This window comes from Mesoplodon densirostris, chromosome 9 (assembly GCF_025265405.1).
Source record: "Mesoplodon densirostris isolate mMesDen1 chromosome 9, mMesDen1 primary haplotype, whole genome shotgun sequence".
Lineage (NCBI taxonomy): Eukaryota > Metazoa > Chordata > Mammalia > Artiodactyla > Ziphiidae > Mesoplodon > Mesoplodon densirostris.
This window is the reverse complement of record NC_082669.1, coordinates 81,652,893-81,667,809: the sequence shown is the minus strand read 5'-3', so window position 1 is coordinate 81,667,809 and position 14,917 is coordinate 81,652,893. Positions and strand designations below refer to the sequence as shown.

Here is a 14,917-nt window from a genome sequence, read left to right as displayed (position 1 = left end):
TGATGAAAAACCTGAAAGAGAAATTAAGGAAACACTCCCATTTACCATTGCAACAAAAAGAATAAAATACCTAGGAATAAACCTACCTAGGGAGACAAAAGACCTGTATGCAGAAAACTATAAGACACTGATGAAAGAAATTAAAGATGATACAAACAGATGGAGAGATATACCATGTTCTTGGAATGGTAGAATCAACATTGTGAAAATGACTATACTATCCAAAGCAATCTACAGATTCAATGCAATCCTTATCAAATTACCAATGGCATTTTTTATGGAATTAGAACAAAAAGTCTTAAAATTTTTATGGAGACACAAATGACCCCAAATAGCCAAAGCAGTCTTGAGGGAAAAAAACGGAGCTGGAGGAATGAGACTCCCTGACTTCAGACTATACTATAAAGCTACAGTAATCAAGACAACATGGTACTGGCACAAAAACCGAAACACAGATCAATGGAACAGGATAGAAAGCCCATAGAAAAACCCACGCACATATGGTCAACTAATCTAATGCAAAGGATGCAAGGATATATAATGGAGAAAAGACAGTCTCTTCAATAAGTGGTGCTGGGAAAACTGGACAGCTACATGTAAAGGAATGAAATTAGAACACACCCTAACACCATACACAAAAATAAACTCAAAATGGAATCGAGACCTAAATGTAAGACCGGACACTATAAAACTCTTAGAGGAAAACATAGGAAGTACACTCTTTGACATAAATCACAGCAAGATCTTTTTTGATCCACCTCCTAGGATAATGAAAATAAAAAAAATAATAAACAAATGGGACCTATTGAAACTTGAATGCTTTTGCACAGCAAAGGAAACCATAAACAAGACAAAAAGACAACCCTCAGAATGCGAGAAAATATTTGCAAATGAATCAACAGACAAAGGATTAATCTCCAAAATATATAAACAGCTCATGCAGCTCAATATTAAAAAAACAAACAACCCAATCCAAAAATGGGCAGAAGACCTAGATAGACATTTCTCCAAAGAAGACATACAAATGGCCAAGAAGCACATGAAAAGCTGCTCACCATCACTAATTATTACAGAAATGCAAATCAAAACCACAATGAGGTATTACCTCACACCAGTAAGAATGGGCATCATCAGAAAACCTACAAACAGCAAATGCTGGAGAGGGTGTGGAGAAAAGGGAACTCTCTTGCACTGTTGGTGGGAATGTAAATTGATACAGCCACTATGGAGAACAGTATGGAGGTTCCTTAAAAAACTAAAAATAGAATTACTATATGATCCAGCAATCCCACTACTGGGCATAAACCCAGAGAAAACCATTATTCAAAAAGAGACATGCACCCCAATGTTCATTGCAGCACTATTTACAATAGCCAGGTCATGGAAGCAACCTAAATGGTCATGGAAGCAACCTAAATGCCCATCAACACACAAATGGATAAAGAAGAAGTGGTACCTATATACAATGGAATATTACTCAGCCATAAAAAGGAACGAAATTGAATCATTTGTTGAGACGTGGATGGATCTAGAGACTGTGATACAGAGTGAAGTAAGTCAGAAAGAGAAAAACAAATATCGTATATGAACACATATATGTGGAATGTAGAAAAATGGTACAGATGAACCAGTTTTCAGGGCAAAAGTTGAGGCACAGATGTAGAGAACAAACGTATGGACACCAAGGGAGGAAAGCCATGGGGGGTGGCGGTGGGGGTGTGATTAATTGGGAGATTGGGATTGACATGTATAGACTGTTGTGTATAAAATGGATGACTAATAAGAACCTGCTGTATAAAAAAATAAATAAAATAAAATTTAAAAATTAAAAATGAGGGCTTCCCTAGTGGCACAGTGGTTGAGAGTCCGCCTGCTGATGCAGGGGACACGGGTTTGTGCCCCGGTCCGGGAGGATCCCACATGCTGCGGAGCGGCTGGGCCCGTGAGGCATGGCCGCTGAGCCTGCGTGTCCGGAGCCTGTGCTCCGCAACGGAAGAGGCCACAATGGTGAGAGGCCCGCGTACAGAAAAAAAAAAAAAAAAAATTAAAAAAGAAAAAGAGGGAGTGAGAGCATGTCCTTCTACTCTGCCATCTTGAATCAATCTCCCTATGACTTTAGTCTTGCTAATTAGAATACATCATTAGAATGCTTAATTGTATACCCTGATATGGACATTTACAAATAAAAATAAATAATTGCTCCTGAGTGAAATAAAAGACTTGCAGTTTCTTAAAAAAAAAAAAGAACATATATAAGTATCACCTAGAAAGCAGTACTCACCATAATAAAATCACTAACACTATATGAGTCATAAAAATATTTTATCTTATAAAAAAAATTGAAAATGACTTTATTACCAGAGAGCAATAAAGAAGTAGATTTTCAGGGAGTGTTACACAGCCTTTTGCCCAGTGCAGCAGTGGCCCAGGCTGAGGTTATCCCTTTGTAGCGCATCCTGCCAATCTCTTCCAGAACATTCTATTTGCTCTTTTGAGTAGAAGCAATTCTTGCTTTCCCATATTTACGTCAGCACTTCGCAGCCTTTTCAGGTTACAATTTCATGCCAGATTAAGGAACCGGATTATACAAGTTAAAACCAAACATTTGCTATTAGAATTGGTTAAACAGAAATAAAGAATAGGAAGGACAGATTTCATCTTTTGAGGAAGAGGGGAAAAAAACCCAAAGTCAAGAAAAGTCAGCACCTAGAAGGATCTGACCAGGAGTTTACCCTGAAGCTTGAGAAAACCAAATTCTCTGATAATCTCCTCATCATTCTGGTTATGCCTGTGCCTACAGGCATTTAAGAGTGACCCAGGGGCAAGGGTGATGGAAAACTCACTTGTTAATGAGAAAAACCTTCAACCAACTAAACAAGATCTTTAAGGATGTTTCTGGAAAGAAAATATAATTTCTTTCCTGGATTTGTCTTGAAAGGCATAATAAAAACAGGTGACCAATTATGTTTGGGCAATAAATATGCTTTTACTCTTTCTATTTACACCGCAAAGGACTTAACATTTCAGCATTTCTTTTGTTGTTCCAATCACACACCTGCAGCTCAGTTACAACTGTCTACTGGAATCAGCAGCCTGAATCCCTGATAACCCATATTCACAGCATCCAAAATGGGACTCTTCCCTTTAGTACCTTTTTTCTCCATGAAACTCTCATGAGCTAATTCATCCTGAAATTATTTGCCCTTTAACAGAAGATCTATGCCCACTGAATCTCAGAGAGCCTTTTTTTTTTTTTGATTGCAATTTGTAGAACATGGAACTTGACTAAAGAAAAATCGTCACAGCTATAGATATGCCCTAGTTTATATTTTGTCCAAAATTTTCTCAGTAACAGTATCTCTCAGTCTGTGCTGTACTTTTTTGCTGGCTATAATCTTTACTAATCAGTGAGAGAAAGGTTATCTGAGGTAAAACAAGAACAGAGATGTAGACGGTTGCCAAGTACTGATTCTACTTCAGGTGGCGGCTTTCATTACTTGAACTGATTTCTCAAGTGGAGGGTATATAGAAACACAATGTATAGATATTACCCTGCATTACTCTTAAGTTAAGGAAAAACAAACGTATTGTAAACAAACAGAAGGGTTTGTTTTTTGTTTGTTTTTCATGCGTCATAACATATAAATTAAGGAAGCCATAATACTAGAGATTCATTTATTTGGTTCAGAATCATATCCTTATTACCCTAGCAGTTCCATTTAAGGTTTCAATCAGTCTCTAGAATCATGATCATTATTTTAGTCAATAAGTATATTAAGCAGCTATAAGCACATACAGGCAATTCTTTCATAAGGGATACATATCCTTGTAGTGCAAAATAGCATACTTAATCACCTATGTAAAACGATAGCCCCATGAAAATGGCATTAAGCCACTAACACATGAACACTGATATAACTTAATACAACTGTATGGTTGTCAGAAATTTCAAATATGAGCTGAAGTCCACTCTGCCATACTCATTTTTAATATGTTAAACCTTAATTGGCTAATTCAATTGATAGTGAAATTATCAGAATGACTTACTGTCTTAGGTTTTCAATTATTTTTTCCATTGCTTCTTCCCAGCAGTATGCCTTAACCGACTGGATATTTTCAATCATTTCTGACGTGATCACCAGTCTTTCATTAATCTTTCCAGCTCTCTGATCTCTGTAAATAATCCATCCACCAATCAAATACTTAGTAAAAACAAGTCAAAATGTCCACTAAGAACGGCCCAAGCTTTTAAGAAAAGCCACATTTCTTTTATTAAATAGATGGATGTTTATTTTATTATCAAATATATAGTAACAAAAATAGTAACTGTCATTTAGTAAATGCCTCCCATGTGCCAGACACTGTATTAGATGCATGTCATACATTATGCCTAATCCTTCTGACAACCTAACAGAGGTGATTACCTCCATTTTAAAGACGAAAAAAACCAGAAACACAGTGGCTGAAGCAGCTTGATACAGGTCATGTAACTAGTAAGCATGCAATCTGGGATTCAAACTAAGAGCTATTTGACTCCAAAATGCGTACACTTTCTATCATGCTCTAGCTGGCAAACTAGAAGTCCGCTTTCATAAGCAGTGACTGGTGTCACCGATTCATTCTGTAATAAAAAGCAACTAAGGCTGGTGTGATGATTCACGAACCAGGGTAGAAAAAGCCTATAAACTCTCCCAAAAATATATGCATTCCCTCCCATTCACATAAATGTTTTATCCATTGTACCTAAATCTCTGATGTGCAAAAAGTGAACTGGATGGTAACATATTTATAAAGAAATTCTATAGATTGACAAGCAAAAAAATGTCCCCTTGATATAGAAAGTATTATTTATGTCATGAAAATAATTCCTTTTTTGTGACACCTAGCAAGGAGGTCACGGTTCAGTGCACAGAGAAGTTCTGCTTTTATTAGAGTGGGCTTTTGGAAAACCTAATTTAAAACCCTTTCAAACTATGTAAATAAGAGTGCTACCTGTACTTCATCATCATTTTCCCGAATCCGGCTTGAAGAAGGGCAAGGACTATGAGAAAAGCAAGTCCACAGAAGGCGCAGGCCTCTAACAACTCCCAGAGCAGCCCCATCAGCAACGTCACTTGCAAAGGAGCAATCCACACGAAATGTGCCAGTGCAAGTCCCTGAAAAATAAAATCACAGTGAAAACCACTGACATTTTATCCTCCACCCCCAAAATAAAGGAAAAAAACAAGCAAAGAAGAAAGAAATCAAGCACAGTGAGCTCATATAATCAAACACTTCATGGTTCTGAACACACTAAAATCTAGGTATTCACTACATGGAACACACAGCATTCTATGCATAGGATTTCCCCCAAAACAAACTTCAAAAGTCACTGTGATCTTTTTCCAGTGGAATTGCATGGTGATTGAAGAATTTATTTTAAATAACTTACTTCTGTGTGAATAAAGCAAGAGCCATGACACAGAACATGAGAGAACAAAAGACTCTTCAGAAGTTCAATCTACACAACTGTACAACCCTATCACCTGACAATATATTCAGAATACATGCATGCTCAATTCAACAGTAATTTATTTAGCACCTGCTAAGGGTTTGATACCATGTAAAATACTAGAAATGCAAAGGTAAATAAAACAATCTGTCCTCAAGGACCTTGAATTTTATTGTGACAGAAGACAGCACTGAACAAGAATTGCTCAGAGTATCATGCTCAGCCAAAGTAAATAACTGATTTAAAGTATTGAAAGGAAACAAGATCTGATAGGGACTGAATTTTAAAAAAACCTCATAAATACAAAGCAAGCTGAGGTGCCCTTGAGTTGGGTGGTTCTGTGAGACCCCAAAATGGCACTCTGCTACACAACTTAGCCTTCTCAGTTTTCGGAAATAGAGAAGGTAGGGATGCTTATGACTTAACCACTTATTACTGTTATCTGACCCAGAAAACCTTTGGGGTTGTATGAGTTATAATAAAGATGCATAAAAGATTAAATCAGTAGATACATACTTCATCAAATTTGTTCAGGTTGTTGGAAAGGAGACTAACAAGTTGTCCAATACTTATTTTATCTAGAACACGGCTTGACAGCTTCAAAGTCTAAAAGGAAAATGGGAAGTTAGATGTTGTCAATGAACAGTAGACAAATATATTTATAAGTAATGTTACAATACAGCTGAGTAATTGGGTAACTATGCATGCATTTTTAAGTTAAGGTAATGAAAATTATTTTATGTTCATCTAACTCAGTGTCTTCTCAGATTTATAAATATTTCTCTTTACAACAAATATTACACTGGCACGCCTCTGCTTATTTTATTTTACAGTATCTAGAGAGTAGTAACTATTTTTTCTAATCCAAAATGGGAACAACATTGTACTTAAATATTCATTTATATACTGTAGATTGTTTGTGTTTTTTTTTTTTTTGCTTTTGTTTGTTTTTATAAAAGATGGAACCAAAGGCAGTGAAATTTGAGATTAATAACTTGGCTTTACAGGGAACTATATTCAGTATCTTGTAATAACCTACAATGGAAAAGAATTTTTAAAAAATATAGATAGATATATATATCTATATCACTTTGCTGTATACTTGAAACTAACACAATATTGTAAGCCAACTATACATCAATAAAAAAAATTGTTTTAGGGCCTCCCTGGTGGCGCAAGTGGTTGAGAGTCCGCCTGCCGATGCAGGGGATACGGGTTCGTGCCCCGGTCTGGGAGGATCCCATATGCCGCGGAGCGGCTGGGCCCGTGAGCCATGGCCGCTGAGCCTGCGCGTCCGGAGCCTGTGCTCCGCAACGGGAGAGGCCACAACAGTGAGAGGCCCGCATACCGCAAAAAAAAAAAAAAAAAAAAAAAAAATTGTTTTAATAAAATCTTGGCCTTAAATTTTTCATGTGATCTTATAGTAACTGTGTTGAATAAAATTACTGTTAAAGTCAATAAAATTATATTACAAATAATTTAATCATTAATAATTTTATGAAAGATTACATTAATAAAAAATTCTTAAATTTCACAAAGAAAAATATATCCATATATACAAAATAGAATTTTTATGTAGATAAATTATTATTATGAAAGATCACAGTCATACTTTGTCTATAAAATTTAATAAGAATTGATTTGCCATTAGATGGCTTTGACTGAAGAGTACCTATCTAATATTTGCTTCAACTGAATCCCTCACATATGTATTGAGCACTTAGTAGATACAAATCACTATATTCAAGGCTTCAGGGATTATTGTTAAGATTTCTTAAACATAATTCTTGCCTCAAGATAACCTAGTACATACATAACTAAATATGATAAATTAGTTAAAAGGAGCAGATAGAATAAAATAGGGTGATTAAGAGAAAGTTCCCATATCTGGTTATAAAAATCTGCACATATTTTATCGAGGTTGAATTTTAAGATGGGTGTGTAATAATAAATAGCATTTAGATAAGCACAGATGAATAAGGAATAAAGCAGTTAATTCCAAAATGCTATTAGAGCAATACGGAGCAGGGGCGGGGGGAATCCATTAAGCTGGATGACACATGACTTGGTAACATACTCAGTCTCAGGTAACTTGAGACTGGGCTTAACATGGGTTCTACATGGCTTAACATGGAGTTTATGTGCACAATAAACTGAATATCTGTTCACTCTAGTTAACTTTATCTTCTTGAAATTCACAGGCAAAGCTCAATCTAGTTTGTATTTAGATTCATTATTTAAAATATAATTAGAATGTATCATGGTTACAGATTTTGGAACAAAGAAAGCTATGCTCTATTACAAAATCTGGAACAATGTGGGAAGAATTAGTGGCTGCCTGCCACATGGATGAAACTGGTCAGATATGGTACCAGTTTATTTTAGGGACCAAACCACAGCCACATGGAGATGAAATTGTATTCTTTGGTGATGATGTCAATGCAGGTCAATAGGTGTGGCTAGAGGGGTAAAGAAAATGTGTAAGAACACAGATAATCAATGTTGAAAAAGGACAGACACAACTTCTAACTTTTCATTAATGCATTCTGGGTCTGAAAGCACATATATCGCTGTATTTGTGCTAAACATTATATATGAACTTATTCACAAACTAACCTGCTCCTTCTATGATCTCCCCTCCCCTTAGCCCAGAGCACTTCATGTTTCTCTCTGCCTATATAACACAATTTGACTTGTTATATTATTTCAGTACTTATTTTATGTTCTCTAATAGTTGGAAAACCCTCCACTTCAAGGACTGTGACTTATCCATTTTAGAAATTTTGAAGCAGTTCTTGCACAATGTTTTATAACTTTTAGGTCTTAGCTTCTCAAAATATTTTATCCATAAAATAGGGATAATAGTTTCTACCATATGGAGTTTTGGTCAAATGAAAAGATATACCTAAAAATCACTTAGAAGCTTGTCATGTACATCCTTAGCTATTAGTTACCATTATGATAAAATCACTTTTATAAATATTTTTAAACTGGATTCAACTTCCTTTGATATGCATTCTGTGTAAATTCTACCCTCCAAATAATACCTAATAATTTCTTCACTTACATATAATTTCTGGATCAAGATAAAATTTTTATTGATTTATCACCCATGCTTTCCTGGTACTTGTGAACTGATGAGACTGTGGCTGAGGTGATTTGATTAAACTGCAGACTCGGTTTTTCCCTCGTGCCTCCACAAAAGGCTTTTTTGAACAATAAAGTACGGCTATCAAGGTTTTACAACACCACTGAACTTGCATGTATATTATGGAAGTGTTATGGGTTATTTGTTAGAGGGAATTTCAGGTCCATGTCCCTTATAAGCCAAGTATATAGTTTTTACATTGGGGTAAGAAAAAAGAGAAGAAGGGTAAAGCAATATCCAAATGATTCAACCAAACATGTTTCTATAATCACTTGGTAGATCAAAGGGTCACACATGAATCAGGCTGCTGAAAGCACATGTCATTTCTTATGGTTGCCATGCATGTGCTATTCTAAAAATTTTTAACTTGCAGAACTTAGGATGACAAAAATCTAACTCAAAATAAGGCAGTGGATACCACCACTGTGTCACAACTAGTTAAGGTAGAAATTTCTATTGCTTGGGTTATTGTTAACAATTTCTTGTTATTGAACATAAAAATACATGGCATTTTACCATAAGATGATATTTTGTCAATGACTTTAATGCAGATAGTAAGAATCATTTCAATGAGGAGCCATGGATTCCAAAAACTGGTGTATGACTAGTGAAAAAAATTAAATCTAAAATATAGGCAGTTTATAGAAGGCACTCAATAATTATTAGCTGAAGTGAAGTGAATTATCAATGAAAATTAGAAATATTCATTATTGCTGCCATGTATTTCACAGGTATGCAAAACTGATTTCAGCATTTACCCCTTATTTGTATCAGCATGGCATTTAAAACATGATGCCACTAACACGTAGCATGGAGACTGTGCAAGGAAGTATTACCTTCTTATAAATCAAACTAAACATAGCTATTCTCATCTGCATTCCAATGCGATGGAGGCCAAAAATGGCTGGGTGAAGGAGCAGCATCCTCACGATAAAGAGAAGGCATAAGCCTATGCCTAGGTAAATCGCAATGGAGCGTTCTACCTTGTTATCTGGATCATAGGAAGCAATGATTCTTCCCAGTAAGAGAGGCTGTACTGCTTTGGTGACTTCCTGCAGAAGACGGAAAACAGAGAAATGAAATTTTATTTTTCTTTCATAAAATGCCCTCATAATTTCAACACAAGTAGTTTCATCTTTACAGAAGATGAAAGAGGGCCATGCCATACCTGAAACTCTTGATGTCCTTTGTGATATCTTTATACTTTGAAATAACATTTTATTTTTGGTTATAGCAAAAGTCACTTGGAGACGTTTATGTATGAGGTATTTTTTACTAAAAAGTGAAGAGCGGCCATAAAGCAAAGGTATAATTTCTGGAATAGTGTGTTCATTGGTAACATCTACATAGCACTTAACAATTCATATAATATTTTTCATTTGATTTTTATGGCAACTTTAGGAGTCAGAGGAAGCATTAGTATTTTCACATTGCAGATGAAGAAACTGAGGCCAAAGAGCCCAAGTGATTTGATGTGATTTCAAAATAGAACTTTCAAAAGCACTTTGAGTGATGGAATTATTACCAGAATGAACAGTTTCTTGAGGCAACCACATAAAGGGGAACTGGCAACAGGAGGGAGGATCATAAAGGCACTGGTGGTATTTAAAGTCCAGTGCCACACCCTTCCCAGTCTGGGATAGGTGGGGACTTTAGGAAAAAAGTGTGTCAGAAGACTTCAGCCTCAGGCCAGTTTCCAACAATTCATCAAGTCCTCAAAGGCCTATGAGTTAACAAGGGAAGACCAAAGTTGTGTTTTCCAAATCTTCCTCATCAGACCTTCAACTCATCACTAAATCAAATTGTTCATCAAATTCATTACCATTTTGCCTGAATATATAAGAATAGCTCTGAACACATGGATTTGAACCCAGAAGGTCTAAGTCTTAACCATCTTGCTAATTTGCCTTTGAAAGAGAAAGACATGTAATCCTGTAATTCTGTTTTATGATGGCCTAGTGAAATGGGGATCTGAGGCTAAACCCTTCTGGGAAATAATATTATGCTAATTGATTCCATTTCAAATGTATATTATCAAGCCAGACTGCCCCTCCCCCCAGTATTGCTCAGCATTACTTTCTGGCAGCCCATAATTTGCTTTTTTTTTTCCATTTTCTACTATGTCTTTTCTAAACCTCAGTACCCAATCCCACCAGCCCTCTCATTCTCAATAAATGAAAATGCTTTCCTATAACAACTTCACCCCCACAAGGAATCCTAAGCTATAGCACCATCATTGACTGACCACTAGCTTTGGGTAGCTGCTCATTCTATACCTGGTATTCAGTACCTCATTTCAAATTAACTGTGTAGACCAAGGATGTGAATGTAGGAAAAGATTCAAACGTTTAAAAAAAAGTTTACAAACTAATCACAAACATGGAATATTAGAGTTCTCTCATCTCACACAGCCATATCTTAATGTAAGTTTGAATTACAGCAAACAGATAGACAGGTGCTGAAAAGAAAATCCCTAACTACCTACCCAGATATACCATGTTAATAGTTGGCCAATATCAACTGAAGAGCACTTTTTTTTTTGAACTTCATATCTTTATTTTATTTTTTTAACATCTTTATTGGAGTATAATTGCTTTACAACGGTGTGTTAGTTTCTCCTTTTTAACAAAGTGAATCAGCTATACATATACATATGTTCCCATATCTCTTCCCTCTTGCGTCTCCCTGCCACCCTCCCCATCCCACCCCTCTAGGTGGTCACAAAGCACCGAGCTGATCTCCCTGTGCTATGTGGCTGCTTTCCACTAGCTATCTGTTTTACATTTGGTAGTGTATATATATCCATGTCACTTTCTCACTTCTTCCCAGCTTACACTTCCCCCGCTCCATTTTCTCAAGTCCATTCTCTATGTCTGTGTCTTTATTCCTGTCCTGTCCCTAGGTTCGTCAGAACTGTTTTTTTTTTTTTTTTAGATTCCATATATATGTGTTAGCCAGCACTTGTTTTTTAAAAAGTAAATAAGTGGGGCTTCCCTGGTGGCACAGTGGTTGAGAGTCCGCCTGCCAATGCAGGGGACACAGGTTTGTGCCCCGGTCCGGGAAGATCCTACATGCTGTGGAGAGGCTGGGCCCGTGAGCCGTGGCCGCTGAGCCTCCGCGTCCGGAGCCTGTGCTCTGCCACGGGAGAGGCCACAACAGTGAGAGCCCCGCGTACCACAAAAAAAAAAAAGAGCCATGTACCACAATGTTCATTGCAGCACTATTTACAATAGCCAGGACATGTGAAGCAACCTAAGTATCCATTGACAGATGAATGGATAAAGAAGATGTGGCACATATCTACAATGGAATATTACTCAGCCATAAAAAGAAACGAAATTGAGTTATTTGTAGTGAGGTAGATAAACCTAGAGTCTGTCATACGGAGTGAAGTAAGTTAGAAAGAGAAAAACAAATACCATATGCTAACACATATATATGGAGTCTAAAAAAAAAAAGGTTCTTATGACCTTAGGTGCAGGACAGGAATAAAGACGCAGATGTAGAGAATGGACTTGAGGACACCAGCAGTGGGAAGTGTAAGCTGGGACGACGTGAGAGAGTGGCAGGGACATATATACACTACCAAATGTAAAGTAGATAGCTAGTGGGAAGTAGCTGTATGGCACAGGGAGATCAGTTCAGTGTTTTGTGACCACCTAGAGGGGTGGGAGAGGGAGGGTGGGAGAGGGAGGGTGGGAGGGAGACACAAGAGGGAGGGGATATGGGGATATATATGTATACATATAGCTGATTCACTTTGTTATACAGCAGAAACTAACACACCATTATAAAGCAATTATACTCCAATAAAGATGTTAAAAAAATTTTTTTTAATTTGAAAAAGAAAGAAACAAATGACAGGCTGAGGAAAATAGTCTCTCATAGATCAATAAGAAAGAGACAAACACACCAAAATAAAAATAGACAAAGAATATGAAAAGGCAATTTGTACCCCACAAGAAATATGCATAGTTAATACATAAAAACAGTTTAAACTCACTAGGAACCAAAAGTAATGCAAATACAAATGATAATATACTGTTTTTCACTTAGCAATTTGGAAACATTTTTTAAATGACAATAAGTATCATTAGTGAGGGCTGAATTTCATACTTTAGTATCAGGAAAGTAAATTAATACATCTTTTCTGGAAGGCAACTGGAAAATCTACTAAAATTTAGCTTTTAAAGAGATGTGCATTGAAGAATTATTTATGACAGTGAAAAATTGGAGGCTATCTAAATATTCAGCAATGAGGAACTAATAAACTATGGTACAGCCACATGAGTCATTAAACACTAAAATGATTAGGAAGAGAAATATCTAATGATATGTAAAAGCATTCACAAAACATTAAGAGGAGAAGTAGATTTATAACACATATGTAAAGTAATGATCCACCTCCCTTCATTAAGTATATATTCGCATGGGAAAAAATTGGAAATATAAACATCAAATTTATCAATCATTATCTGATTATTTTCATAATCATAAAAGAATATTTAAAAGATAAAATAAATAATAAAATATTGGATAGAAAATTGTATATAACTTATGACAACAAATAAATGATAAAAAGAAAACATGCATACAAAAAAATAGAACAGAGTAAACACACATGCAGGCATACACCCAGAATTTATCATAAAATACAAAGACTACTGGCTTATATACCAAAGCAAAGGCTTAAGATTCTGCCTTTGACAGGGTAAACAAGAGTGTCAAGTTTTTGTTTATCTTGATACACTAGAGTCTTATGGAAGTTTTTGGCTTTACAATTGGCTAAATGAAAAAATTTTCCATATTCAGCACAGAAAATGAAACCTATCCAATGCCCCAACTGTGTGTAGTTTTTACAAAAATGTATGTATACCATACCACAGGGGTCTCCAACCCCCAGAACTGGGCCACACAGCAAGAGGTGAGTGGCAGGTGAGTGAGCAAAGCTTCATCTGTATTTACAGCTGCTCCCCATCACTCGCATTACCTCTTGAGCTCCGTCTCCTGTCAGATCATTGGCAGCACTAGATTCTCATCAGAGCAAGAACCCTACTGTGAACTGTGCATGTGAGGTATCTAGGTTGCACGCTCCTTGTGAGAATCTAATGCCTGATGATCTGAGGTGGAGCTGATGTGGTGATGCTAGTCCTGGGGAGCGGCTGCAAATACAGGTTATCATTAGCAGAGAGGTTTGACTGCACACAGACCATAATAAATCAATTGCTTGCAGACTCATATCAAAACCCCATCAGTGAGTGGCAAGTGACAATTAAGCTGCATCTTAGGGAGTAGACTGGACATAAGCAACACACGGGTGTCACTGTCTCCCATCGCCCCCAGATGGGACCATCTAGTTGTAGGAAAACAAGCTCAGGGCTCCCACTGATCCTGCATTATGGTGAGTTGTATAATTATTTCATTATATATTACAATGTAATAATAATAGAAATAAAATGCACAATAAACGTAATGTGCTTGAATAATCCTGAAACCTTCCCCCCTCCCCCCAGTCCGTGGAAAAATTGTCTTCCACAAAACTGGTCCCTGGTCCCGAAAAGGTTGGGGACTGCTGCCATACCAAGAACAGAATCTCAAAAATATTGTTATAGTATTTGTCTACCCTGAATCATGTTTTTAGACTTAGTGCCTAATTTAAAATGTTTTGCTTTTGGTATTTTCCTTTGAGTGTTCATTGACTTATTAACTATTACCAGCAATGTCTTCACTAGAAATCTAAGCTCTGTTCTTCACGTTTTGTAAGAAAAAAAGCCTAGACTTGCTGATATAGCAGCAAAAGTAGGTTTAATCCAGAAAATGCAATAATGGAAGACACGTTAAAATATTAATTTTAATTTCTGAAGTAATGCTTAGAATCTAGGTATCATTTTTAAACATTAGCAAAATATTTTCCTGTGCCCTATAAAAATGAAACTGGTACTTTAAGACTTGCTTATAGCATATACAGAGAGAAAAGTAAATGCAAATAATAGGAGTATTTGTGAAGGTAGGTGGAGATTGTATTTAATGATACAGTAACAGGTAACATTTATAAAGCACTTGCTATGTACCAGGATCTATTCTATATGCTTAACTTGTTTAATTCTCACAATAATTCTATGAAATATGTGCTATTATTGTCTCCATCTTACAATCAAAGAAACTAAGACAAAAAGAATTTAAATAACTCTCCCAGTATCAGACAGCTAGCAAGTGGTAAAACTAGGATTTGAACCAGATAGTTTGACTCCAGAGCCCCCCATCTTATTCATAACCTT

At 36.3% G+C, this 14,917-nt stretch overlaps 1 protein-coding gene across 1 annotated transcript in view; it reads right to left on the bottom strand.

The window, feature by feature from the left end:
* The window catches only part of CFTR (CF transmembrane conductance regulator), a 194,794-nt gene that overhangs the window by 142,890 nt on the left and 36,987 nt on the right, over positions 1-14,917 (bottom strand). The window contains exons 4-7 of the mRNA XM_060107728.1: positions 9,476-9,691; positions 6,008-6,097; positions 4,993-5,156; positions 4,048-4,173 (exon numbers count right to left, since the gene is read on the bottom strand). Coding sequence (XP_059963711.1) covers positions 4,048-4,173; positions 4,993-5,156; positions 6,008-6,097; positions 9,476-9,691 — 596 coding nt within the window. The remainder of the gene's footprint in view (positions 1-4,047; positions 4,174-4,992; positions 5,157-6,007; positions 6,098-9,475; positions 9,692-14,917) is intronic.